This window comes from Suricata suricatta, chromosome 14 (genome assembly GCF_006229205.1).
Source record: "Suricata suricatta isolate VVHF042 chromosome 14, meerkat_22Aug2017_6uvM2_HiC, whole genome shotgun sequence".
Taxonomy (NCBI): Eukaryota; Metazoa; Chordata; class Mammalia; order Carnivora; family Herpestidae; genus Suricata; species Suricata suricatta.
The window spans coordinates 72,280,764-72,306,263 of NC_043713.1; the positions used below are offsets into that span (position 1 = coordinate 72,280,764).

Consider the following 25,500-nt stretch of genomic DNA (forward strand, 5'->3'; position numbering starts at 1 on the left):
GGTGCAGCCGCTCTGGAAAACACTGTGGAGGTTCCTCAAAAAACTATCGATAGAACTCCCTTATGACCCAGCAATAGCACTGCTAGGGATTTACCCAAGGGATACAGAAATGCTGATGCATAGGGGCACATGTACCCCAATGTTCATAGCAGTACTTTCTACAATAGCCAAATCATGGAAAGAGCCTAAATGTCCATCACCTGATGAGTGGATCAAGAAGATGTGGTATATATACACAATGGAGTACTACATGGCAATGAGAAAGAATGAAATCTGGCCATTTGTAGGAAAGTGGATGGACCTTGAGGGTGTCATGCTAAGCGAAATAAGTCAGGTAGAGAAGGACAGATACCATATGTTCGCACTCATAGGTCTAACAGGAGAACAGAAGAAACCTAATGGAGGACCAGGGGGAGGGGAAGAGGGAGGGAGAGTTGGGGAAAGAGAGGGATGTAAAACTCGAGAGACTTTTGAATGCTGAAAATGAACTGAGGGTTGAAGGGGAAGGGGGGGAAGAGGTGGTGGTGATGGAGGAGGGCACTTGTGGGGAAGAGCACTGGGTATTGTATGGAAACCAATTTGACAATAAACTATTTAAAAAATAAAATAAAATAAAATAAAATAAAATGCTAAAAGAAAAAAGAAAAAAGAAATTAATTTAAAATTTTAATGAAATTTTAAATTTAATTTAAATTAATTTAATTGAAAATTTTTAATAAAAACTAAAATTTTTAATTAAAAATTTACATTTAAATTAATTTAAAATTTTAATGAAATTTTAAATTTAATTTAAATTAATTTAATTGAAAATTTTTAATAAAAACTAAAATTTTTAATTAAAAATTTACATTTAAATATTTTAAAATTTTAATTTAATAATTAAAATTCTTTGAAAATGTAGTTTTCAGTATTCTTTGAAAAATTCACAACATAGTCATTGACGACTTTTCTGAATGTGCTGGAAAATGATCACGCCCTCAATAAGCACATGGAAGCAATTCCCTGAATACCCCAGTGCTCTTCCACCTCCTCAGTTCGCCTCTCATGCAGACAGCGTGGAGGGGAGGCCAGCGCACGGGGACAAGCCAGGACGAGAAAGAAACCCCCAACGATGCCGCACCTTCGTCACGAGGTCCGAGTGCCTGATGATGGCGCGGATGAAGAACCTGTGGTCGGTCACTTCTGCGCCTTCCTGCACTTTGGCGGCGCCCAGGTACAGGTGCATCTTGTGGTTGGCGCAGGGCACGGCGGTCAGGTCAAAGCTGCGCATCCGGCTGAGCTCCAGCTGGAAGGCCAGGGCGGGTTCCAGGTGCCGGTAAATGCGATCTTCTGCAAACTGCGGGCCGGCAGAGAGCCAAGTCAGACACACACACAGATGGACACTGAATTTGACACTGGGGCCGCACGCCTGCCTGGATGGCACCCTGTCCTGCAGACTCCCGGTGTTTTTGGGTTTAGCACTCCGGGGATGTAGCCTTCCTCATGTCACCTGTGCGCAGCCCTGAGGCTCAAGGGATTCGGGGTTTGGGAAGGTCCAGGCCAGAGCCACAAGCTCTGTAAGATCTGTGTGCCGGCACGAGCCTCTCAGCTCCCAGGTGAGCCTGCCTGGTCCCCTGCACCTGCCGGCACAGCCTCTTCTCTGTCACAGCACAGGGTATCTCTCAGGAAGTCACTAAAGGCTGGTTTCTCTGTGAAACTAGTCCCCAAAAGGAAGCGACACAGTGCTGGAGACTGAACTAGAGAAGATGAAGACCCCGAAGAAAGGATGAGTCTAACCCAGAAATGGAAGGCTCCGGGTAAATTAAACCACTGAATACTGAATAAGATCGAGTCTTGAATCTGGATGGGAATAAGCCCGTCTCTTCTAGAATAGGGACAAGCAAAAGCTTTCCTTAAAGGGCCAGACAGGGAATGTATGAGGCTGGTGTACCACACAGTTGGTCAGAGCCACGTGATCTCTGCCCCTGGCACGAAAAAGCACACAGCAAAAAACAGGAGATCCAGTGGGTGTGGCTGTGTTCCAGTCAAACCCTGTTCATGAAAATGGGCAGTCGGTCTGCAAGAAAAAGAGGTTGGGAGAGCCGTCTGGGGTCAAAAGTGATCCAGGTGAGGGTGAAATCCACGTGAAAGCTGAAAGCGCAGGCAGCACAGGGTCCCAGCTCCACAGGGAAACACAATCCCAGAGGAAGGCTGGAGTTCACGTAAAAGTTTCGGGTCTGTTCTTGAACACGGAGGTAGCTCAAGGACTGGGGACTGTACTCTTCCAGAATATCAAAGATGCCAGGGAGGCAAGAATGGTATCCCTGCTTTATATCATACCTCGTCTCTTGCTCTGAATGTAAAAAACTTCGGAAATTCTTTCTGCAAAAGAAACCCATAAAGAGACAATGAAATCAAGTAAGAGTCATACAGATACTTATTTTGTGATTTGTTTTTAAAGCTGTAACCTCATCTGTTTCCAGAATAAATCATTTGAAAATCTTTTCTTTTCTAGTGATTGCTCTCTTCCACCCCCAACTACTAAGAAAACACAAATCAACAGCACTGAGTCTTCAGGACCGTTAAAGACTCACACAGACGCACTGAGAATCATACTGACCTCCTGCGCAATCAAGAATGTGATTCTTCGGAGCCCGTAATCCACGAGAATGTTTTTCTGCATTAAAAAACAAATATGCTGGGGAATAGTATTTAGCCACAAAAAGAACTGAAGTACTGATACAAGTTTGCACATGAATGAACCTGGACAACATGATGCTGGGTCAAAGACACCAATCACAAAAGACCTCATATTACACGATTCTATTTATATGAAACATCCAGAATGGGCAGATACATCGAGATGGAACATAGATTAATGGTTGTCTGCGGGGGGCAGGGAGAGTGTTTGGTTGAGGGAAAATGGGGAATGATTACTAATAAGCTTTTTTGGTAGGTGGTGATGGTGAAAATGTTCTAAAATATACTTAGGGGTACCTGGGTGGCTCAGTCTGTTAAGCATCTGACTCTTGACAGCAGCTCAGGTTGTGATCTCGTGGTCAGAAGATCAAGCCCCGTATCAGGCTCTGCACTGCTTGTGGAACTGGCTTGGGATTCTCTTTCTCCCTCTCTCTTTGTCCCTCCTCTACTCTCCCTCTCTCTCTCTCTTAACTAAATAAACATTAAAAAAAAGAATAAAATATATTTATCATAATGATGGTTACACAACTATATGAATATACCGAAAAGCACTGAATTGTACATTTTTGATGAAGGAATAGTGTAGTATGTGAATTATATTTCATAAAGCTGTTTTACATACAGCTTTTACATACGTGTACATACACACACATATGATTTTTAAACAGATCATGAAAGCTTTAATAAAATCGAGGGGAGAGGTCACTGCTACATTTTTTAAAAAAACAAGTTTGGGGTGTTTGGCTGGCTCAGTTGGAAAAGTATGTGACTCTTGATCTTGGGGTTGAGTTCGAGCCCCACACTGGATGTAGAGATTACTTAAAAATAAAATCTTTAAAGAAAAAAAGATGAGTTGAATAAAGAAGCACAATGGAACTATACACTATTATGACTGTGTCAACACAAAATTCCAGAACAGGTGAAATTAATCTATATTGTTAAAACTCAGGCTAGTGGTCAGTTATCTCCAGCAAGGAGGAGCGGGAACATTTTTTTTTTAATCTGAATGCTGGTTACACTTGAGAATTCACTATGCAAATTCATCAGGTTGTACATTTATGACTTGTACACTTTTCTGTACGTTAAACTTCAATAGGAAGACATCCACGAAAGTAAAAGAACTATTTTTAGTTAATCCCTAAAGGATATATTATTGTATACAGTATTATATAAGGGGAAAGAAAAAACACAAAAGACAAGGAAATATGGTTCTTGCTTAACTCGACCATAAGGTAAAGAAAATTATTAGGGGAGATGGGTTGTCTTAGTGCATTTCAGAAAGACATAACTAGATAAATATAAAATAATACTTAATGGAGGTGCCTGAGTGGCTCAGTTGGTTAAGCGTCCAACTTTTGCTTTCGGTCCAGGTCATGACCTCACAGTTCATAGGTCTGAGCCCCAAATTGGGTTCTGACAGTGCTGATCCTGCGTGGGATTCTCTCTCTCCCTTCCCTGCGTATGCTCTCAAAATAAATAAATAAATAAACTTAAAAAATAAAAAGAAAACTTAATGGAATGTCAGTTCTAAAGAGAACAAGATGAACTACAGAATGAAGAGAATTTGAATGTACCTGGTTACGGGGAAGCCAGAATCAGCAGTTCCCAACTAAGGATGTGCATCAGTGTGCGCGTGGGAATGTATATGTGCGTTAGTGGGTGTATGTGAGAATACGTACGTAGGTAGCCACTTAATGTAAAAAAGTTTAAATACTCTAGCAATATATAACATTAAATACATAACATTAAAAGATTATTTTATATAATATATATAAAGTTAAACATAAACATATATATAATACATAACATTAAATATATAACATTAAAAGTTCTTTCTTTCTCCCTAGGTATATATTCTTCTAACTCTCTTCTCTTTGGTATGTTATTTATATATGTGTATATATATATATATATATATATGTCACATATATATATGTATGTATATATGTGTGACATTATGTGTGTGTGTGTGTATATATATATGTATATATATGTGTGTATATATATATATATATACATACACATAAAATCACTCACTGCCCATACTTTTACCTCCACTCTGCCCTCTCCAGTTAAGAAACATCAATTATCTTGAGCATCATTTGATTGGGTTACAGGGTAGGGCAAACCACAACCCCCAAATGTGGCCTTATCATCTATGCCGTGGGATGCAGGTGTAACTTCAGTAAGGACATTAGCTATGTCAAGAAGAAACATGCCCATATCTTCATCCCAGGGCTGGATGATAGGGCTGTGGGTTTTGTTTTAAGATTTACTTTTCAGGGGTGCCTGGGTGGCTCAATCAGTTAAGCATCTGACTTTGGTTCAGGCCATGATTTCACTGTCTGTGAGTTCAAGTCCCGTGTCAGCCTCTGTGCTGACAACTCAGGGTCTGGAGCCTCCTTTGGATTCTGTGTCTCCCTCTCTCTGCCCCTTCCTCACTCACACTCTCAAGAATTAAAAAAAATAATAATAATAAAACATAAACACTTTTTTTAATAAATTAAAAAATAAAACCTACTTTTCAGATTTGTCTTAAAATCTTAAAAATTTTCTACAATAAACATCATTACATTGTTTTAATTTAATTTAATTTAATTTAATTATTTGAGAGAGACAGAGATAGTACAACTGGGGGAGAGAGGCAGAAAAAGAGGGAGGGAGAGAGAGAACCCCAAACAGGCTTCGTGCTGCCAGCGCAGAGCCCGACCCAAGACCCGAACTCATAAAACCGTGAGATCATGACCCGAGCTGAAACCAAGAGCTGGACGCTTAGCAGACTGAGCCACCCAGGCGCCCCTACATTTGTTGATTAATCAAGTAAAGTATAAGTAAGTCACTGACAATCATGTCCCTAAGCTTTCATGGCATTACCCAGCACCACTCACCCCCCATCTTCTGCCTAGGAAGCACCAGGTTCTCTGAGGAACACTGAGTCAGAGGAGGTAATAAGTGTCCCTCCCACTTGGGTACTATGGAGAACACAACAAATGTACAGGTAAACAGACTAAAAACCAACAACTAAAAATTTCCAAGTGGTCTTGAAGTTGAGACCAGCTTAGAACTAACAGCCAGGCAGTGCGCCTGGGAGATGTGATTAATTTAGGAGTTTAGAAATCTCAGCATCCATTTTACAGATGGGAAAACTAAGGAACAGAGAGGTAAAGTGACCTGCCCAAGGTCACACAATACCTTCCTGCTGTTTCTACCACCTACCAAGCTGTTTCTACCACATACGCTTGCCAAGGTACTCCATGTCTGTTTGCACTGAGGTCTGTGAACATACATAACAGCTGTCCCTACTGCCAGGATGAGAAATACGCTCACAACTGCCACGTGGTTATAAAAGGAAGTTCTTTGCATATATGTTGGTCAGCGTCAGTGACTATGTGTTTAATGATTTGAGTTTTCTGGGTTACTTCAACAAAAAGCATTCCCCTCTAAACCCCAAACTAGTTATCAAATGCATCCCTGAAGAGGTATATATACTGGCTCAGTTCATCATTGCCCGGGCTAAGTGGTGTACAGGTAACTCCTGAATGATGTGGGGGTTAGGGGCACCGACCTGGGAAAAGTCGACAATCTACATATAACTTTTGAATCCCCAAGAACTTAATTATGAACAGCCTACTGTGGACCAGAAACCTTACCTAGAACATCAACAGTCAGTTAACACATATTTTGCATGTTATGGGTAGTATATATTCTAGTCTTACAATGAAGTAAGCCAATGAGAAGAAAGTCATAGGAAGAGAAAATACATTCATAGCCCTAATCCGTGCTGGAAAAACTCTGCATGTTGTTCAAACATTCACTGTACACACTTTGTCCTTTGGTTGTTCAAACACCCGGGAGAGAGAAACGCTGCCCCCATGTTATTGGGGAAGAAGGCATGTTTCTACCATGTTCAGCCACTTCTGCCCAGGATTACCAGTTCCCAGGAGTAGCAGAGCTAGGACGGGAAGCCAGTTCTGTGGCTGTGAAGTGCTTGGTGGGACTCGGGCACACGGGACACCTCGCCAGGACAGCCCTTCCTGCCTCTCGCAGTGACTCGGAACCAGAGGCATGGCCGGTGTACCTTGGACTGCACAAAGGTCCGGAAGATCGGCACCAGCTGCTCGTCTTCCAGGTGGTCCGCGCACTGGATGGCCACGTTCAGGATGTGGATTGGCTCTTCTCTGAGGCTCTAGGAGAGACAAACAAGGGCAGGTGGGAGGAGGACTCCGGGGCCCCAGGCTGCCCCTCCTGGTCATGCTCCCTGCTCAGAACACTTACCTTGTTCTCTTCCTCAGAGTACAAGGGGCTGTAGGCCTTCCTGAAGAGGGGGGCTTCCCTGGGCACATTGGCAAAGCAGGAGATGACTTCATCGAAGTTCCTGGAGGTGTGGGGTGGAGAGGCAGGGCTGAGGGGCTTCTGGCTCCCTAAGGTCGTAGGTCAAGATTTCACTCTGGACAGATGGAAGGCTTGGGTCCTTCCTCTTTCCCACCCACGGCTCTATGAGCTCATCCCCTCCGCCCAGGACTCACTAGGTCCCTGACCAGGTCCAAGGCACCACCGATAGGGTCTTTCCGCAAACGGAAGAAGGGACCTATGCGATCTGAGATCATGAATAAAAAAAAGGGTGTCCAATGCTCTGGGCCCTCAGCTGGGATCCCCATGTCACTGGCTGGGAAACCCTCACCCCTCACTTCACCAAATCAACTAAGGTCAACGTGGGGTTACAACAAGATAACCCAAGCACGACGCACAGCACAAAGGGCCAGGTGGGGAAATGGGCAATAAGAATAGGACTGATGACTGACATTTATTGAGAATGTCACCTATCCCATAACTACACTTTAAATATAATATCGAATATACTCTATCTCATCTCATTTTTGTGATCTTCTGAAGTAGATCCTTCTTTTATCCCCATTATAAAGATGAGAAAAAGGTTAAATAATTTGCTCAGACTGACACGGTGAGGAAGCACACAGGCAGCATTTAAATGCAGGCAGACCGCACAGATGAACGGGCGGGGCCAGGAGAAGCCCGGCTGGCCGTGTCTGGGAGACGGGGCCACTCTGGGTACCTCGTGAAGTCTTCAAATCTCCTGAAGGCAACCATGGCCCCCATCCGCTGACACAGTGGGGCAAAGCCACTGTCCATGAAGAGCTCGGTGCTGTGTCTCAGCAGGTCGGGGTTGGTGACACTGATGGGCACGGCCATCCTGCAGGGGGACCAGAGGAGGGGAATGAAGCAGCTGCTTGAAGACGTGGCCCCAAGAGTTGTTTCAACCCTGGAAGCCTAGATGAGCCAGACTGGATTAGAGCCCTCCCATAGTGGGGCTTGAAACTGGGGCCTGCAGCTGAGGAGTCCTTTTCTTCTTACTAATTTTTTTAAATGTTTTTTACTTATTTCTGGGAGAGAGACACAGACTGTGAATGGGGGGGAGGCAGAGAGAGGGAGACACAGAATCCGAAGCAGGCTCCAATCTGTCACCAGAGCCCAACAGAGGGGCTCGAACTCCCGAACCGCGGGATCATGACCTGAGCAGAAGTGGGAGGCTCAACTGACTAAGCCCCCCAGGCATGGGGCCGAGGAGCCTTATCCGATTGCTCAGGGTCTGGTACAGACTAAGAGCGCAATGAGTGACTGAGTGAGAGTGAATGAAGAATGAATGATGCATACATTCATGCATGCAGACAAGGGCAGCCTCCACATGGTCCCAAGTCCAAATTCAAAACCCTGAACTCAGCCACAGAGAATGAACACTCTTAGGGCCAACTTCTCCTGAACAGCCCAGCCCTGGGGGCACTGGCAAAAGGGCAGGCTTGGTTCTAGAGAGACACGCCAGGCCTCTGCTCCCCCGTTTCCTCCTCCTCCATCAAACCCACTCTTGGGACAGGGTTGGAAACCAAAACTGGCCCCTCGGCCAGCAGCCCATGAGGTCGGTGGGCCACTGCCCCCAGGACAGGCCGCGCACCAGCAGCAAAGACAAGCAGATCCCCTGAAGCAGCTACAACTGGGCCCTGGCACCAAGTGAAGGCGGGGCTACAAGAGGGGGTGCAGAAAAGAGGCCTGGGGCTGCTCCCAGGGACCTCCTTGCAAGGCTGCCCCTTGGCTGTGTCTGGGAACCTGGGGAGGGTTCCCACCATTCCCTAAATCATACAAGAGGCTCACTGTGCCCAGACTGTTTGTGCTGAGCACCTGCTTTCCTTCTGGAGTCGGGGATTCGGGTACACGCAGAGGGCATTGACATGACCGACCCCAGCGGACAACCCGGGGCGCTGGCTCTGTAGCCAGCTGCTGGACGGCAATGCACATAGGCCCTCACAATGTGTTGCTGGGCTAACGGAGCACATCCCATGGGACGCCCTTGGGGAGGACTCTTGCACGGGGTGCCCTGGGGACTTCACCCCCATGACCCTCTTCCTTTTCAGGACTATGGTCTGCTTCGTGGACTTTCCCTGTGACAAGTCACAGCCACAAGCAGGACACCTACTGAGGCCTATAAATCTTCCCAACCATCAAATCTGGGGTGATCTTGGAGATGCCTGACCCAGGTAGGACAGGGCCTCTGTGCCTTCCTGTTGGGGACCCCTGAAATCAACACCACCCCCAGGCTCCCTGCTCTCGGACAGCTAAATGCAGCACAGCAAACGGGCATAGCAGAATGGGCTGAATTCAGCCCACAGATTGACTTGGGTCCCTGCAGCATTTTAAATTGATTTTTAAAGTTTATTTATTTGTGGGGCGCCTGGGTGGCTCAGTCGGTTAAGCGTCCGGCTTCGGCTCAGGTCATGATCTCACGGTTCGTGGGTTCAAGCCCCACATCGGGCTCTGTGCTGACAGCTCAGAGCCTGGAGCCTACTTCAGATTCTGTATCTCCCTCTCTCTCTGACCCTCCCTTGCTTGAGCTGCCTCTCTCCGTCTCTCAAAAATAAATAAAAAACATTAAAATAAATAAATAAATAAAGTTTATTTATTTGAGAGAGAGAGAGAGCAGGGGAGGGGCAGAGGGAGACAGAGAATCCCAAACAGGCTGCGCACTGTCAGTACGGAGCCTGACGCGGGGTTTGAATTCACGAACCTTGAGCTCATGACCTGAGCCAAAACCAAGAATCAGACACTTAACCAACTGAGCCATCCAGGCACCCCCAGTCACCAGAGCATTTTTAATATATTCCTACACATCAATTATCTGGTCATAGTGAAAAGTTGAGAAATTTAATTTTTTTTTCTTAAGTCTAGATGTCCTGCTTCCCTTGGAGGGGAGGGGGAAGGAAAGATGTGGTCGGGCTGTGCCATTTTCCTGGGGGGAGAGCAGCAGTCCCTCAGGTGTAGCCACTCTCCCCAGCTCCTGCCCCTCAGCCGTGCTCACAGACCCCGTGGGCTCTAAGTCCTGGCTGCACCCTGCGTGACACTCTGCTGGCCTCTGACTCCCCGCGCTGGTCCCTGACCCAAATCACAATGCACCTGGCACAGAGGGACTTCAGTCAGTCATCATGGCCCTTCCCAGAGGCCTTGAGGCACAGGGCTTGGCGGGGCAGGGAGGGCTGCAGGCAGAGTGTTCCCTGAAGCCACAGACCCAGAGCAAGCTTCCGGTCGCCAAGCCAACAGCCACAGCAAGGACCTGACATGGTCAGGGAATCCCCTCCAGGGGCCTCAGTGTCTATGCGGGTCAAAACACGACCCTATGTTGGGGCACCTGGGTGGTTCAGTTGGTTAAGCCTCTGACTTCGTGTCAGGTCATCATCGTGTGTGGTTTGTGGGTTTGAGCCTCACGTCAGGCTCTGTGCTGACAGCTCAGAACCTGGAGCCTGCTTCGGACTCTGTGTCTCCCTTTCTCTCTGCCCCTGCCCCCATCACACTGTGTCTCTCTAAAAAATAAACAAACATTAAAAAAAATAGGACCCTGTGCCCAGATTGATGGTCACAACTGACACCCAGGTATGTATGTAGGTTCCTCCTAAGGAACAAGGTATGACTGACCCGCAGGCTTGAGGAAAGTCCCTTTCCTTTCCTAACTGGGTAGAACTGCCAAGAACAGAGTGTCTCCTCAGGGGCACAGACTTTCAAAAGTCCTTACATCATGCCTCTCACAGTCCGCAAATGATGCCAGGGCCGCAAGCTCTTCATCCCTTTTCTCTCAAGCGGGGAAAACACCATGATCTCCCCTCATTTTTTTTTTTTTTGGAAATAGGATGGGTAAAAATAAATGATAAATATGAAAGAATGTGCCTCATGGGGAAGCGCTTCCTTCCTTCGCCCATAGCGACTGGGGGGCTCAGTTGGTTCAGCGTCTGACTCTCGATTTCGGCTCAGGTCATGATCTCACAGTTTGTGAGTTCGAGCCCCATGCTGGGCTCTGCACTGACAGTGCAGAGCCTGCTTGAGATTCTCTCCCTCTGCTCCCTCTCTCTCCTCATGCTCTCTCTCTCTCTCTCAAAAGAAACTTAAAATTAAAAAAAAAAAAAACAGAGCAACACCTTAAAGGCAAGGGGAAAAAAATATAGGTTTTGAAATCCCAAGAGATTCAAATATAACCCCCCACCCAACACACACATTGGAATATTACTTGGCAATCAAAAAGAATGACATCTTGCCATTTGCAATGTTATGGATGGAGCTAGAGTGTGTTATGCTAAGCGAAATAAGTCAGTCAGAGAAACACAAATACCATGTGATTTCGCTCATATGTGGGATTTAAGAAACAAAACAGATGGACATGGGGGAGGCGAAGGAAAAAGAAGATAAAAATAGAGAGGGAAGCAAACCATGAGAGACTTTAGAGAATAAACTTAAGGTTGATAGAGGGATGTGGGCGGGGGGATGGGCTAGATGGGGGATGGATATTAAGGAGCGCACCAGTGATGAGCACTGGGTATCGTATATAAATGATGAATCACTGAATTCTACTCCTGAAACCAATACTAAACTATGCGTTAACTAACTTGAATTTAAATAAAAACTTGGGAGGAAAAAGAGCCTGTTGCCCACACAGATCCAAAATCTGATTAACTCAGTGCCCAAATCATGATAAGACTGTTCTAGCCACAAGCAAAGCTTGTGGGGACCCCCAGGAGAACCTTCATGCTCTCTGGCTGTCTCTCTCTCTCTCTCTCAAAATAAACACAGAGGGGTGAGGAAGAGGGTAAGAGAACACTCCACACCGTAGGGAGAGTGACTGCTCTAGCTGAAGGCAACCCGCTCTACCTGATCAGACGGTATGGTGGGTCCTGAAATAAGATGGATTAAAAAAAGAGAGATGATGAGGGAACAGCAGAGGCACCCCAGGACGTCCCCAGCTGAGGACATCATGGGGATCCAGACAGGCCAACACGAGCCCTGGCTGGTGGCTTCGGAGGGCCGTCAGGTGCTGTGAAGAACATTCTAGATGGAGGCCCATGGCTCAAATCCCTGCCCTGCGTACAGCAGAGCTTGTACCAAGGGAAGGCCCCAGGGCTCCCCATGTGTGAAGTGGAGATAAGAACACAGTTGTGGCCAACAGATGGTGAGGGCTGAGAGAAACAGGGTATGGAAGCACTGAGCCTGGTACCAACAATGGCATGCTGTCTGGCAGTAAGAAAATAGAATGGTCACAGGAATCCTAATGTTCACCAATAGTGTTCTGCATTCCAGGCACGTGCCTAAAAGCCAGGTGTGCCTTATCTCCTGTATTCCTCATAATGACCTAGGAAAATGCCATCGGATAGAACTTTCTGTGGTGATGGAATGTTCTAGAACTGCAATATCCCACACGGCAGCCACAAACCACTTCAGGCATTGGGCCATTGGGCACTTTACATGCAGCGGGTATGACTGAGGTGTTCAATGAATTTGTCTTGAATTTCACTCGTTTTAATTTCACTACCTATGGGTAGTGGCCTGCATACCGGAAAGTACAGGTGCAGGAGGCAGGCACTGGACGAGAGAACGGAAATGTAGGGAGAACCCACAGTGGGGAAGTGGCGTCCCTGATGTCTGCCCAGACATACCGCTGGGTCCCTCCAGAGACAAGTTACAGTGTTCAGGGAGAAGAGAAACACGAGCCCCTCCCCCGCTCCCCGGGCGCGCACGCTCCGTACCGGTTTGGGTGGGAGGAGGGCAGCATGAACTGGAATTCCACCACGCAGGTGCCGTCTGGGAGCTGCCGGTGCTGCAGGCTGTTTAACTCATAGGCGATGTAGCCCCTCCGGACGTAGACCTGATGAAGCAGAAGCACAGAAGACGTTCTCTCCAGGGGCACTGCAAGGGGCCCTCCAGACCTGAGCAAACGGGCTATAGAGGGATACTAGGAACCCTCTCTAAATGAGCCCTAGGAAGTAGCAAAGGGCGAGTTTGCTCACATTTCACAAGGTTACTTTCTTTGCAAAGGGCCTGATAGTAAATATTTACTTTATTTATTTATTTATTTATTTTTCTGTTTATCTATTTGTTTATCTAGTTGTTTGTTTAGAGAGCGAGTGTGCACACACTAGCGGGCAAAGAGAGAGGGAGGGAATCTTAAGCTCCAAGCTTTCTCGAGCTCACAAACCTCGAGATCATGACATGAGCTAAAACGAAGAATCAGATGCTTAATCGACAGAGCCACCCAGGTGCCCCGAGGGAGTAAATATTTTAGACTTTGTGGGATATATGTAAGATAAATAGTCTCTGTCACAACTATTCAATTCTGTTGTGGTATCCTGGAAGCAGCCAAGGATAATATGTAAATGAATGGGCATGGCTGTGTTCCAATAAACCTTTATTTATAAAAACAGGCAGTGGGCCAGATGTGGCCCATGGGCTATCACTTGTCAACGCGTGCTCTAGGGTGTGCCGTCCAGTAGAAATGTAACACGGCCACGTAGGCAATTTTAATTTTACATTTTCTAGGAGCCACTTATAAACAAGGCAGCAGGTAAAAATAAGTTAAATAATAGACTTCATTTCCTCCCCAATACCTAATGTAAAGTCATTTCCACATGTAATCAATAGAGAAAGTATTGATACATTTGAAATTCTTTCTCCATACAAAGTCCTTGGAATCTAGTGCACATTTTATACTTAGAGAACCACTCAACTCAGACGAGCTACGTTTCCAGTGCTCATTAGCCATATGTTGCTGGTGGCTGCCATATTAGCACACTTCCAGAGTTTAGACAGTGGGAGTTGTTTTTTTTTAACCGAATAGGGAATATAAGAATTGTACAGTAAGAGGTAACACAGCAGGCCTAACCGCTATCCTTTGAAAGGCCCTTGGCCAGCATCAGGGAACTTGGATTTGGGAGGGCTCCCCTATTCCCTGATAAGAACAGTTCATGGTACCTAAGCTACACGATGATTTTATGTTGGACATGGGCTTGCTTTCTGGGAGTTTAGAATTTAGTTACAAACTAGGACCAGCCCCCCAAAATAACCCAGGCACAAAGTCTCCGAGCCTCATTTCAAACCTGTTGTCATAAGTCACTGCTTGAGGAATTGAAGGTGCCTAGAGGAAAGGCGCCTGGGTGGCTCAGTCAGTTGAGCATCCAACTTCAGCTCAGGTCCTGATCTCGCAGTTTGTGGGTTCAGCCCCTATGTTGGGCTCTGCGCTGACAGCTAAGAGCCTGGAGTCTGCTTCAGATTCTGAGAATTCCTCTCTCTCCCCCCACCTTTCCTCCCTTGTGCTCACTCTCTTAAAAATAAATAAACAAACAAACAAACATTTTAAAAAATAAAGGGCTGGAGCACCTTGGTGGCTCAGTCAGTTAAGTGTCTGACTTTGGCTCAAGTCATAATCTCTCAGTTCACGGGTTCGAGCCCCGCACCAGCCTCTGTGCTGAGCTCAGAGCCTGGAGTCTGCTTCTGATCTGGCATCTCCCTCTCTCTCTGCTCCTCCGCCGTTCACGCTCTGTCTCTCTCTCACAAAAATAAATTGTGGGGAGCTGCCAGAAGAACAAAGATCAGCTGCCTGCAGGGAGGGCAATGTTATCACTCCCCAGCTCAGCGTTGGAGTCAGTCAGTCTGGGCTTTCTTATCGGCCCCTCAGGTGCTGTATTGAAATTGCAGTTTTGGTTTCCCCTTTATCACTTGACCCTGTTTCTTAGCAACCGACCTAGGTCAGCAGCCTTGCTTCCCACCTTCTACCCTTTATAAGATGTGTGTGTTCTCTCAATAAACGAGGCTTGATCAGAGACTTTGTCTTGCCTCTATCCTCTGTGCCCTCTGCCCCCCAATTCTCACTCCCTCCCTCAGGACCTGCGTTGACTGACCTGCAGGACGAGTCAATAAATATTTTTTCAAAAGTGCCTACAGGACCCACTGGAGGCTTTCACTTGGCTTCCTTTGGAATGCACCCCACACGCTTTGTCCCTTTGCTGACTACACTTTGCGTCCTTTTGCTGTCACAAATCTCAGCCACGAGCATGCCTATCTGCTGAGTCCTGTGGTTCTTCCTAGTGAATCACTGAACCTGGGGGTGGTCTTGGGGACACGCACACATTTTAGCAGGAAGAAAACTCTCTGCATCGCAAGAGACCAAGTAAAAATGGTATATTCAAGATGCTCATCTCGAGTCATGGAGGAGAGGTGGGATTATGTTCAATAAACCCCGCGAGCAAAGTGATGGAATGCTCAAAGAGCTCTGGCAAGTTCTCAAACAGGAAGAAAATGGGATTTAGCGCTCCAAAAAGCAAAGTAGGGGAGCTGCTCTTTCCACCTGACAGAGGACCCCCCACACGGGATAGGTGAGGGATAATGAGCACCAAGTATCACTGCAGGTGCCAACTCCTTCATCTTCTAATACCCCTGTCAGGTGGGTATTCTGTCCCCACTACAGCACGAGAATCTAAATGCCCAGTGAAGGAAAGCAACTGGCCAGAAGTCACACAGCTCGGGACTTTGCATAACACTGTTCCCACTGACTGAAACCTCTTTGCCTCTTCCCACCAATTCCCACTTGCTCTTAGCTGCCCGCTTCCATATTACTTTCTCATCCAAGTCTGGGCTGAGCGTCCAGGAAGGTTACTTTCCCAGGGCCGCCCTATCGCATCGGTGACTAAGGAAATATTTAGCGTGTGTGTCTCTCCCCAGTGGAGAGGAGCTCCATGAGGGCACAGACCGTGGCTGTCCCCCTGCTGCATCCCCAGCGCCTGGCACACACTGGGTCTCAACAGAGGCGAAGATTGGAAAGCAGGGAAGAAAGTTACTTAAGAGCACTACCTGGTCTCACTGCCCGAAACAGGGAGACTGGAGAAGGATTCTGGGAGCAGAAACCAGGACGAGGGGAAGGCTGCAGGTCCAGGAGATGCTGGGGCCGCCACGTACTTAGCCAGCCCCAAACGGTCTCCATGCAGACCAGTGAACTTTCCAGCCCCAGGATGGGTGACCCACGGGGCCTAAAAGGGGGCAGAAGAGGGAGTGGGGACCACAGGGGATGGAGACTCCAAGATCAGAGAGTTTTGCCGCTGGTCACACCACTTCCCATCAGGGCAGGGGACAGGGAGGGCGCCTTAAATTGTCACCTAGGCTCCTTCCTGCTCTCATGGGACCAAGGAGACAAGGCTTCCAAAGGTATCCATCACAGGGAATCAGAGAGTGTGCACAAGGTGCCCTGACTCGTGGTGGTTAGTATTTAAACGTGTCCTGCCTGGATGAGGCTGGACTGGCACCGAGATGCCGGGTGTTACCAGCAAGGGCCCTGGACAGACACCTCGTGAGATCCTGGTTCTGCCAGTCCCCTGCTGTGGGACCCTGGGCCAGTCGCTCCCCCTCTCTGAGCCTCAGTGTCCTACTCCGTGAGGCTATTAGTAGCAGTACCTCCCTTGTGGAGAGAAGTTAAGGTCTTGTTTTTGAGGCGTGTGGCCCAGGGTCAGGCACCCAGCAGGTGGGCGGCAGATGTCAGAACTGCCAAGTTCACTTACAGGTGCTGTTACTGGGGCCTCCGTCCTACTCACCTCCAAGGACGCCATGCAAACGACCTTGTTAGAGTGGTAGAAGAAAGTGGGCAGGACGTCAAATATGCTCGTCTCTGAGAGTATTAATTTCTATGGGATGGGAAGGAGAAAAAAAAGGGAATGTTACCAAGTTTTCACCAAGAAGAGCGGAGGGGTGGGCGCAGGGAGGGGAAGCCGGTGGTGGTATCTTCTCCATGGAATCTGCCAGGGCTCCAGGCCCGCAGATCTGAAAGCGGAAGCCGTTCTGGGCGGATCACACCCGGGGTGCCCCGTTCCAGATGCGGAGGCTGCCTGGGAGCCTCTTTCTGCCCCTCCCCTGCTCGCTCTCTCTGTCTCAAAATAAATAAATAAACTTAAAAAACTAAATAAAAATGGGGGCACCTGGATGACTGAGTCAGTGAAGCATCCAACTTAATCTCAGGTCACGATCTCGTGGTTCATGAGTTTGAACCCCGCGTCAGGCTCTGTGCTGACAGCACGGACACAGCTTGGGATTCTCTCTCCCTCTCTCTCTGCCCCTCCCCACCTCCCTCTCTCTCTTTCAAAAAGAAACATTTATAAATAAATAAATAAATAAATAAATAAAATATAAGTAAATGAATAAATTGCAATTGTACCTCGTGGGGGAGCCTTGCTGCCTGATGCTCCCTGTCTACCCTGCACGACTGAACCTCTCTCAGCCTCCCCGAGTCCTGTCCGGCAGCCCCGGCCACACTGGGCTGAACTGCTGGTATTTGTAACTGTGCTCCAAATGTAGGTGCCTGCCCACGGAGGGCACAGGGAGCGCGCCTCCCCACGGCCTCACTAGGCCACAGTGCGAGCGCTGTGGAAGGTGGAAGGTGGATGGGAGGCTCACCTTGAGGTCGTCCGGGCAGAACTCGTGGCCGTACATGTCGATGGCAGATAGGAAAATGGACTCCACCTGGTTGTGCCTCAGCTCATAGGAAGGGAGGTGGGAGGCAATGAGGACCTGCAGGGGGAGAGGACAGAGGGCTGGGGTAAGCCAACTTTACAGGGGAGAAGCCATGGGCCAGGCCCTGGGGTCAGGACGAGGGATGGCGGCAGAGGGGCCGTGCAGGGTGAGGGATGTGCGGGGCCAGCAGGACGGCGCCCCATGGCCCTACCTGTCTCGCTCTGAGGGCCACTTTGCAATGCTCGCTTTTGCTCAGCTGAGTGAGCTCATTGAGGATGGAGATCAGCTCTTCTGACAGGGAAGGGTCTGGGCCACAGAGCTCATCCTGGGAAGGACACAAAAACAGAATTCAAACGGCTTTTCTCCACTGGAAGGAAACGCGCCAGCCCTCACCCACAGCCAGGGTGTGCGGCTGCCCCCTGCAAGCCAGACCCCTGCATATCCCTGGTACAGGCTGATCATCACCCTTAACCATGTCCACCATGTACCCCCCATCCACCCCTGACACGCCCTAAAAAATACAGCTGCATGAAAAATACAGCTAAGTCTCTCCCCACAGCACCATTAACAGCCAGCCATTATCCATTACGTAATGTGTGCAAGCCTCTAGGCCCTTCACAGTCATTTCCCCCAATTCTCCCAACGCTCTGAGGAGTTACGTTATAATGCCCATTTTACAGATGAGGAAAGTGTGGCTCAGAGACAATGTGCCTTGCCCTAAGCTTCAGATGCTCTCTCTCCCTCTCTCTCTCTGCCCCCTACCTCAAAATAAATAAACTTTAAAAAAAGTACCTCCTTGAGAAAAAAGATCTCCTAGCTAACTGAAGAACCTTTAAAACATCCAAGAAATTAAACATTTAACTGATAATATAATATGCAGCCCACGATGAAGTTTCCCGCTGGGGAAGCTTTCAAAAGGTGCTAATGCCTGGTCCACATCCCCAGAAAGCCTGATTTAACTGACCAGAGGTGGGGCCAGGGTGTCTGTTTTTTCAAAGTCCCCCTACACTGGCTCCAGGAGGCTCTCATGTGCAGCTAGGATTAAGAGACCCTCAGGCTGCACAAGGAGATTTCCAAATGATTCTTTTCAGAAATATCAGTATTTATGAACCCGTCTTGTTAGGGTGTTAACTATCCTATAAGCCCAGGCCCAAATTTGGCCCACTGCCCATTTCTGTAAATAAAGTAGGTTTAAAAAAATTTTTTTAAATATTTATTTATTTTTGAGAGAGAGAGAGAGAGAGAGAGACCATGAGTAGGGTAGAGAGGGAGACGCAGAATCTGAAGCAGGCTCCAGGCTCTGAGCTGTCAGCACAGCTCGAACTCACAAAGGGTGAGATCCTGACCTGCGCTGACGTCGGACGCTTAACGGACTCAGCACCCAGGTGCCCCATGAATAAAGTTTTATTGGCACACCACCACACATGTTCACTTTAATATGGTCCATGGCTTCACTTACGCCACAACAGCAGAGCTGGATTGTTGCAACATAGGCTGCATGGTTCTTTAAGACAAAAATATTTACTATCTTTACAAAAAAAAAAAAAATCTGTCAGCTCCTTCTGGCTAAAACCAAGTCCAGATCTCCTATTACCTGCTCACCCTACATTTTCCAAGTGAGTCGTGTCAGAGACCATATCAAGGAAAAAAATCTCGAGCTATAAAGAATGCTAATGATCATCTAGTAGGAAGAGAAATAAGAGACAAGAAATTCCCTGCTTCTCCAAGAAGGCAAAATGAAAGTCCTACCAGACTCAGAATCCAATATCCCCTGATAACTCAGGACTCTGGGGCCCGGCTATGGGTTCCAATCCCAGCTCTGCATTTAGAAGTTGGGTGCCCTTGGGAAAGTGACTTCACCTCCCTGTGCTCTGCCAAAGCGGAAGTAAGAACAGTATGTACCTTCTAGGCTTGCTGAATTCAAGGAGTCAGTATTGTAAATCACGCGGGGGGTGCCCCGGCACATAGTAGGTGCTCTGTGAGGGTGAGTCACAATTTCACCCAGGGGCTGACAAATCCCACCCGCTGCCTGGTTTTAAAAACAAATTTCTGTTGGGACACAGCCATGACCATTTGCAGGTCCTGACCATGCAGGTCAGGACAGAGACCGCATGACCAGCCAGAGATAAAATATTTATACTCCGGCCCTTTCCAGAACATCTGTGGACCCCGAGCTACTCCCGCTGTGAGCACGGGGCATCCTGTCCTGCTTACGATCAACATGATCACCAGCTGGTTCTTCTTGGCCACCTGCGCATGGGAAAAGATGCAGTCCAGCACCTGGGACATGTCTGGCTTCAGCTGCTCCCTGAGGTTGATCACGCACTTGTCGTAGTGAGCTAGAGGGAGACAAACAGGGTGAGGCTCGGGGCCCTCCCACCCCGCGGGCCTGTCACCAGTGCTGGCCATGACCCTTGCCTTGTTGGAAATGGTGCTCCACGCGTAAGTATCTTCGCAGGAGATCCAACACCACTGCCTTCATGTAGCCGCGGGTCCCGCTGCGGTACCTGGGGGGAAGGCGAGGCTGTGGGAACCAGCAGGCCCACTTCCCAGACTGCCTGGGTCTATAGTCGGGCTTTTAGGACTTCCAAAAGGAGAAAATGGAGATCGAGTGTCTGGAGGCTTACTCCCTAATCCTCAAGTTGGGGAGGGATGTGTGAGTGGGTTCGTTTGCACTAACTCTGTGGGCCAAAGACAGCAGGGACTTGCCCAAGGTCCTACAAGAAGCCAGAGCCCAAGCCTGAACCCCTGGGCAGCACCAGCCCGTCCCCAGAGAGAAGACACAGGGTGCTGAGAAGGATCAGCCTTGTGTGCACAGCTGAAAATGAAAATGACTGACCACCGTAGGTATAAAGATAGGTTGAAAAATAACTAAATGAAATTTGAGAGACATTTATCGGTAAATCCTTATGTAAATTTTGCTTCCCTTTGGTTATTTTTTTAAATGTTTGTTTATTTTTGAGAGAGAGAGAGAGCAGGAAAGGGGCAGAGAGAGGAGAGAAAGAGAATCCTAAGCAGACTCTACACTGTCAGCACAGAGCCCAACACAGGGCTCGAACCCACAAACCATGAGCTCATGACCTGAGCCGAGATCAAGAGTCAGACGCTTAACCGAATGAGCCACCCAGATGCTCCTTACTTCTCTTTTAAACACCAAATTTTAGCCTGGATGTTCCCTAAAACATTTTCTCTTCTAAACCATTTCTGCACACAGGGAACAGAATTCCTTAAGAGATGTGCCACTGAGTTTTAAGGACGTTGAGACCAGTTGAACCCCAGAGTCACTTAAATGACAACAAAAGAAAGAACCTAAAAATGCACTTATTCCAATGTGAGTTTTTTAAAAAAATGTTTGTTTTTGAAAGAAATAGAGTGTGAACAGGGAGGGGCAGAGAGAGAGACAGACGGACACAGAATCCAAAGCAGGCTCCAGGCTCCAAGCTGTCAGCACAGAGCCTGATGTGGGGTTCGAACTCAAGAACCATGAGATCATGACCTGAGCTGAACTGACTGAGCCACCGAGGTGCCCTTCCTCCCTTCCTCCCTCTCTCTTTCCTTTTTTCTTTTCTTTTCTCCCTCCCTCTCTTCCTCCCTGTCTTTTTCTCCCTCCCACATTTGATAAAATGTGATTTAAAATATGTATATATATATATATATATGCACATATATATACATATGTATGTGTGTGTGTGTGTGTGTGTGTGTGTGTGTGTGTGTGTATGTAGACAGAGTTTTGAGGGGTGCCTGGCTGGCTCAGTTGGTAGAGCACATGACTCTGGATCTCGGAGTTGTGAACCCTACATTGGGTATAGAGATTGCCTAAAAAAAATAAATAAAATTTTTTAAAAAACAGAGCTTTGATATTTATATTTAACACAGAGAAACCTGCTAGGGAATTTACCTAATTTATCGGTTAGTGATTTTCTCCACAGCTAAACGGTGGGTTTAAGGTCAGTGGTCAAAATGTTCTGGAGAGGGTCTCCCCTCGTAGCGCTTGGCCGTGAAACTCTTTTCATGGGAGATCCATGCAAAGCACCCTTTGTCAGCTCAATCCTGTGTGGTCAGTCTGCGTCCCCATGAGCCCAGGAGCTCCCTGAAAAGAAGGGCAGTCTCCTAGGGTCCCATGTCTCTGTGCCTCCAACAGTTTCCGGCACATGGTAAACACGCATGGACTCCATTTCCTCCAGTTTAAAAATGCTCAGATTCTATTTTCACAAGCAAAGCTTTCCTGTGAGGTCGTTTTCACACAACATGGCTGTTCTTCCTGTCATTAGAGCAGGAACTGTCAAAATACAGATTCCTGGGGTGCCTGGGGCTCCGCCAGGCAAGCGGCTGACATCCGCTTAGGTCAGGATCTCACAGTCCGTGGATTCGAGCCCCGCATCGGGCTCTGTGCTGACAGCTCAGAGCCTGGAGCCTGCTTCAGATTCTGTGTCTCCCTCTCTCCCTGCCCCTCCCCTGCTTGTGCATGCTCTCTCTCAAAAATAAACATTAGAAAAAAACCAATCTTCATCAATTCTCCTCTGCAATGATTTCCAAACCACAACGATAATCAGTATAGTCCTTATAAAGCCAATAAAACCACTGTATCCCATTGTCACAGAGTCAAAGCTACCCTAAGTATGCGCTATGTGTCAGCCCTTTACAAACATTAATCCACCTGTAACTCGGAATGACTTCCTGTGTGTGAAGCATCTTTATTCCTATTTTACAAACTGGCGAACTGAGATCACAGGAGAAAAGGGTCTTGTTCAGAGTTTCCAGGTTAGGAATAGCTATGCCAGGATTTAAATCAGGATCTCTGGACCCCATGGGCTGTCTCTTGGCTTAAGAGAGCCCCAGAGGGCCATGTTGGTGCAGTTCACAATCAGTGTGCCCGCCACACCCCATCAAGGGCCCAGGACTCACCTCTGGACCAGCTGCACGATGCTCTGGGTGTTCATGAAGAAGACCTCCCGGTCAGCCTTCCGCTGCAGGGTGGCTGCGTGGCAGTCCAGGATAGTGGCTATCTGGATGGGCAGACAGGTTAGGTCTGACCCCTCATTTCCATACAATCCAGTCACCTCGCAGAAGTCACCGGAAGGACCCACCGTGGGCTCCCATGGTGGACCCATTCAAGGCTCATTCAAAAATCAAAAATTTCTTGGGGTGCCTCGGTGGCTCAGTCAAATGAGCATCTGACTTCAGCTCAGGTCATGATCTCACATGTCATGAATTCATCTTCACACAGTTTGTGGGTTCCAGCCCTACGTCAGGCTCTGTGATGACAGCTCCGAGCCTGGAACCTGTTTGGAATGCTGTGGCTCCTCCTCTCTCTGCCCCTCCCCCACTCATGCTCTGTCTCTCTCTCACTCTCAAAAATAAATATTAAAAAAAAATTTTTTTAATCAAAAATGTCAGCTCCAAAGCTCTTTGGCCACCAGCTATTTGTCCCTCTTAATACTGCTTGTGGAATTCAAGAGCTCAGAAATGACAACAATCCTGTATTATTCCTCTCTACAAATATGAGTGCTCTGGGAAAAGGGAATGGAATCTCCAACCCCAGGGAAAATGCCGGACGCTTAACCAACTGAGCCACCCAGGTGCCCCTCATTAATTTTTTAAGGAGGCTCCATGCCCAACGTGGGGCTTGAACTCACGACCCTGAGATCAAGAGTCCGATGCTCTATGGACTGAGCCAGCCATCTCCCCTACCTTAAAAAAAAATTTTTTTTTAATGTTTTATTTATTTTTGAGAGAGAGAAACAGAGTGCAAGTGGGAGAGGGGCAGAGAGAGAGACACACACAGTATACAAAGCAGGCTCCAGGCTCTGAGCCCGTCAGCACAGAGCCCGATGCTGGGTTCAAACCCACGGACCGTGAGATCATGACCTGAGCTGAAGTCACACACTTAACCACCGGAGCCACCCGGGTGCCCCTCTCCCACTTTTACCATATGCACCTAATTCAGCATTTCTCAGTCTGTTCAGAGTTGTGCCACCATTTACCACTCTCTAATTTGAGAGCATTTTCACCATCCCAGAAAGAAACCCAATAAGCATTTAAACACGTTTGGATGCCCCTCCCCTGTCCTGGCAACCGTTAATCCACTTTGCGTCTCCAGGGATTTGTCTGGTGATGGAATCGTGCAACAGGTTATCTTTGGTGCCTGGCTTCTTTCACTCAGCACATTCCAGGCTCACCTTTGTTGAGTATAAATCCATATTAGATGCCTTTTTGTGGGAGAACGCTATTCCAGCCTCTGGAGGGGCTGACCTCCAGCTCCCCAAATCACGAACATGTGGGTGAGGGGAACAATGACGGCATGAAGCCCTTCCAACCAGACATGGGCAAGTTCTTCCGAATGCAAATTTCCCTTTAAAATGCTTGATAGGGGCGCCTGGGTGGCTCAGTCAGTTGAGCATCCGACTTTGGCTCAGGTCATGATCTCACGGTCCATGGGTTCAAGCCCCACATCGGGCTCTGTGCTGACAGCTCAGAGCCTGGAGCCTGCTTCAGATTCTGTGTGTGTGTGTGTCTCTCTCTCTCTCTCTGCCCCTCCCCTGCCCGCTCTCTGTCTCTCAAAATAAAATACATAAAAAATAAAATAAAATACTTGATAAAAGCAAAAATATCAGGCCAACATAGAATTATTAGAGATATTTTATACTACCGTGGAATGCTTTCCATTATGTAAAAACATTACATATACATATAGCCCCAAGATGATCGCCTATACAAACCCCAGAGGAAGAAACTCAAAGCTACAGTCTCGCCAGAAAAACCCACAACTGCCCATTTCAGCCAGGTCGGGTGTGGAAAATCCTGCATTTGTACCAGCTTCTCACTTCTGAACCCGAGTTCTACGAAGGGAGGCCCCGTAAGGGTGTTCATGTAAACAACTGTTGCCATGGAGATCGTGGTGGGGTTCTGCAGAGAAGGGCTCAAAAGGAAACTCTCAGCCCCCAACACCGTGGGTGCTCGATCAGAGGCCGCGGTGACTGGGAGCTGCGTTCCTGGTGGCACCCGGGGGGTACCATCGGTGGGGCAGGGGGCAGGGCATACCTGCTGGCTGGGGAACTGGCAGAGCACCGATGTGATGTTGCTGGCATACTGAGCCATCACCCTGCGGACCGACTTCTCCACGGGGGCAGGGATGCGGCCCGACACGCTGGTCATGATTTCCTGCAGCTCCAGCAGCGGCAGCGACGGGTGCCGGAGGGTGGCCATGAGCTTCTGCACCCACTCCTTCAGCTGAAGCAGGGACCGCCGCATCAGCCTGAAGCCCTGCGGGTGCAGGGGCGACCCCCCTCCCCACGAGGCACCCGGCACGCACCCTCTAGGGCTTGTACTCGAAGGGCCAAAGAGCTTGATGCAGCAGCCTTGAGAATAGCCCTGAGTGCAACAGCCCCCTGGCCACAAGGGGAGTGAATTCTCTGTTTCCCTGCACGCCCCTCTCCATGCACGCAGACAGCCAGCATGGCGAGGGGCTATGACACAGGTCACGTCAAGAGTTAACACCTGTGGACACTTGCTCGGGGCCAGACGCTGCTCTAAAACTTTTTTCAATCCTCAGAAATAACCCTACAAAATAGGTATCATCATTATCCTCATTTTATAGATGAGACACATGAAACAGAGAGGCTGAGTGAGTTTTCTGAAGTCATCCAGCTAGTGAGAAGCAAACTCAGGCGCCATCAAGTTCTAGGGACTCTTAACCGCTGCGCTGCCGCCAGGTCCCAGCAGCACAAATGGTGACGATCTCTGACCGCGAAGGTAAGAGTGCTGATGCTCAGGTGCTGGGCGGTTTAGAAATGAAAGAAGACACACACGCAAGGGCAAAGACTAAGTAAGTATAACAACAGCGCTCACAATCAGGCAACATGGCATGGGAGTTAAGAGCACGGACCCTGAAGCCAGAGGGTCTGTGTTCAAGTCCAAGCTGATCTTTTTCATGGATGAAACAGGACAAGTTTCTTAGCCTCTCTGGGCCTCAGTTTCCCTACCTGTAAAGTGGAAGTAATTTCC

At 48.1% G+C, this 25,500-nt stretch overlaps 1 protein-coding gene across 13 annotated transcripts in view; it reads right to left on the minus strand.

Moving 5' to 3' along the window:
• The window catches only part of ACACB (acetyl-CoA carboxylase beta), a 125,155-nt gene that overhangs the window by 27,502 nt on the left and 72,153 nt on the right, over nucleotides 1-25,500 (minus strand). For all 13 annotated transcript variants that reach the window (XR_003902362.1, XM_029921370.1, XM_029921373.1 and 10 more), the window contains 14 exons: nucleotides 24,538-24,726; nucleotides 22,402-22,502; nucleotides 19,912-20,000; nucleotides 19,708-19,832; nucleotides 17,705-17,818; nucleotides 17,437-17,550; nucleotides 16,581-16,670; nucleotides 12,750-12,868; nucleotides 7,751-7,888; nucleotides 6,955-7,054; nucleotides 6,758-6,865; nucleotides 2,600-2,656; nucleotides 2,320-2,361; nucleotides 1,121-1,336 (listed from right to left, as the gene is read on the minus strand). Coding sequence is in view for 12 of the 13 variants with exons in the window: in XM_029921370.1 (XP_029777230.1) it covers nucleotides 1,121-1,336; nucleotides 2,320-2,361; nucleotides 2,600-2,656; nucleotides 6,758-6,865; nucleotides 6,955-7,054; nucleotides 7,751-7,888; nucleotides 12,750-12,868; nucleotides 16,581-16,670; nucleotides 17,437-17,550; nucleotides 17,705-17,818; nucleotides 19,708-19,832; nucleotides 19,912-20,000; nucleotides 22,402-22,502; nucleotides 24,538-24,726 (1,602 nt within the window). In the remaining variant the exon portion in view is untranslated. The remainder of the gene's footprint in view (nucleotides 1-1,120; nucleotides 1,337-2,319; nucleotides 2,362-2,599; nucleotides 2,657-6,757; nucleotides 6,866-6,954; nucleotides 7,055-7,750; nucleotides 7,889-12,749; nucleotides 12,869-16,580; nucleotides 16,671-17,436; nucleotides 17,551-17,704; nucleotides 17,819-19,707; nucleotides 19,833-19,911; nucleotides 20,001-22,401; nucleotides 22,503-24,537; nucleotides 24,727-25,500) is intronic.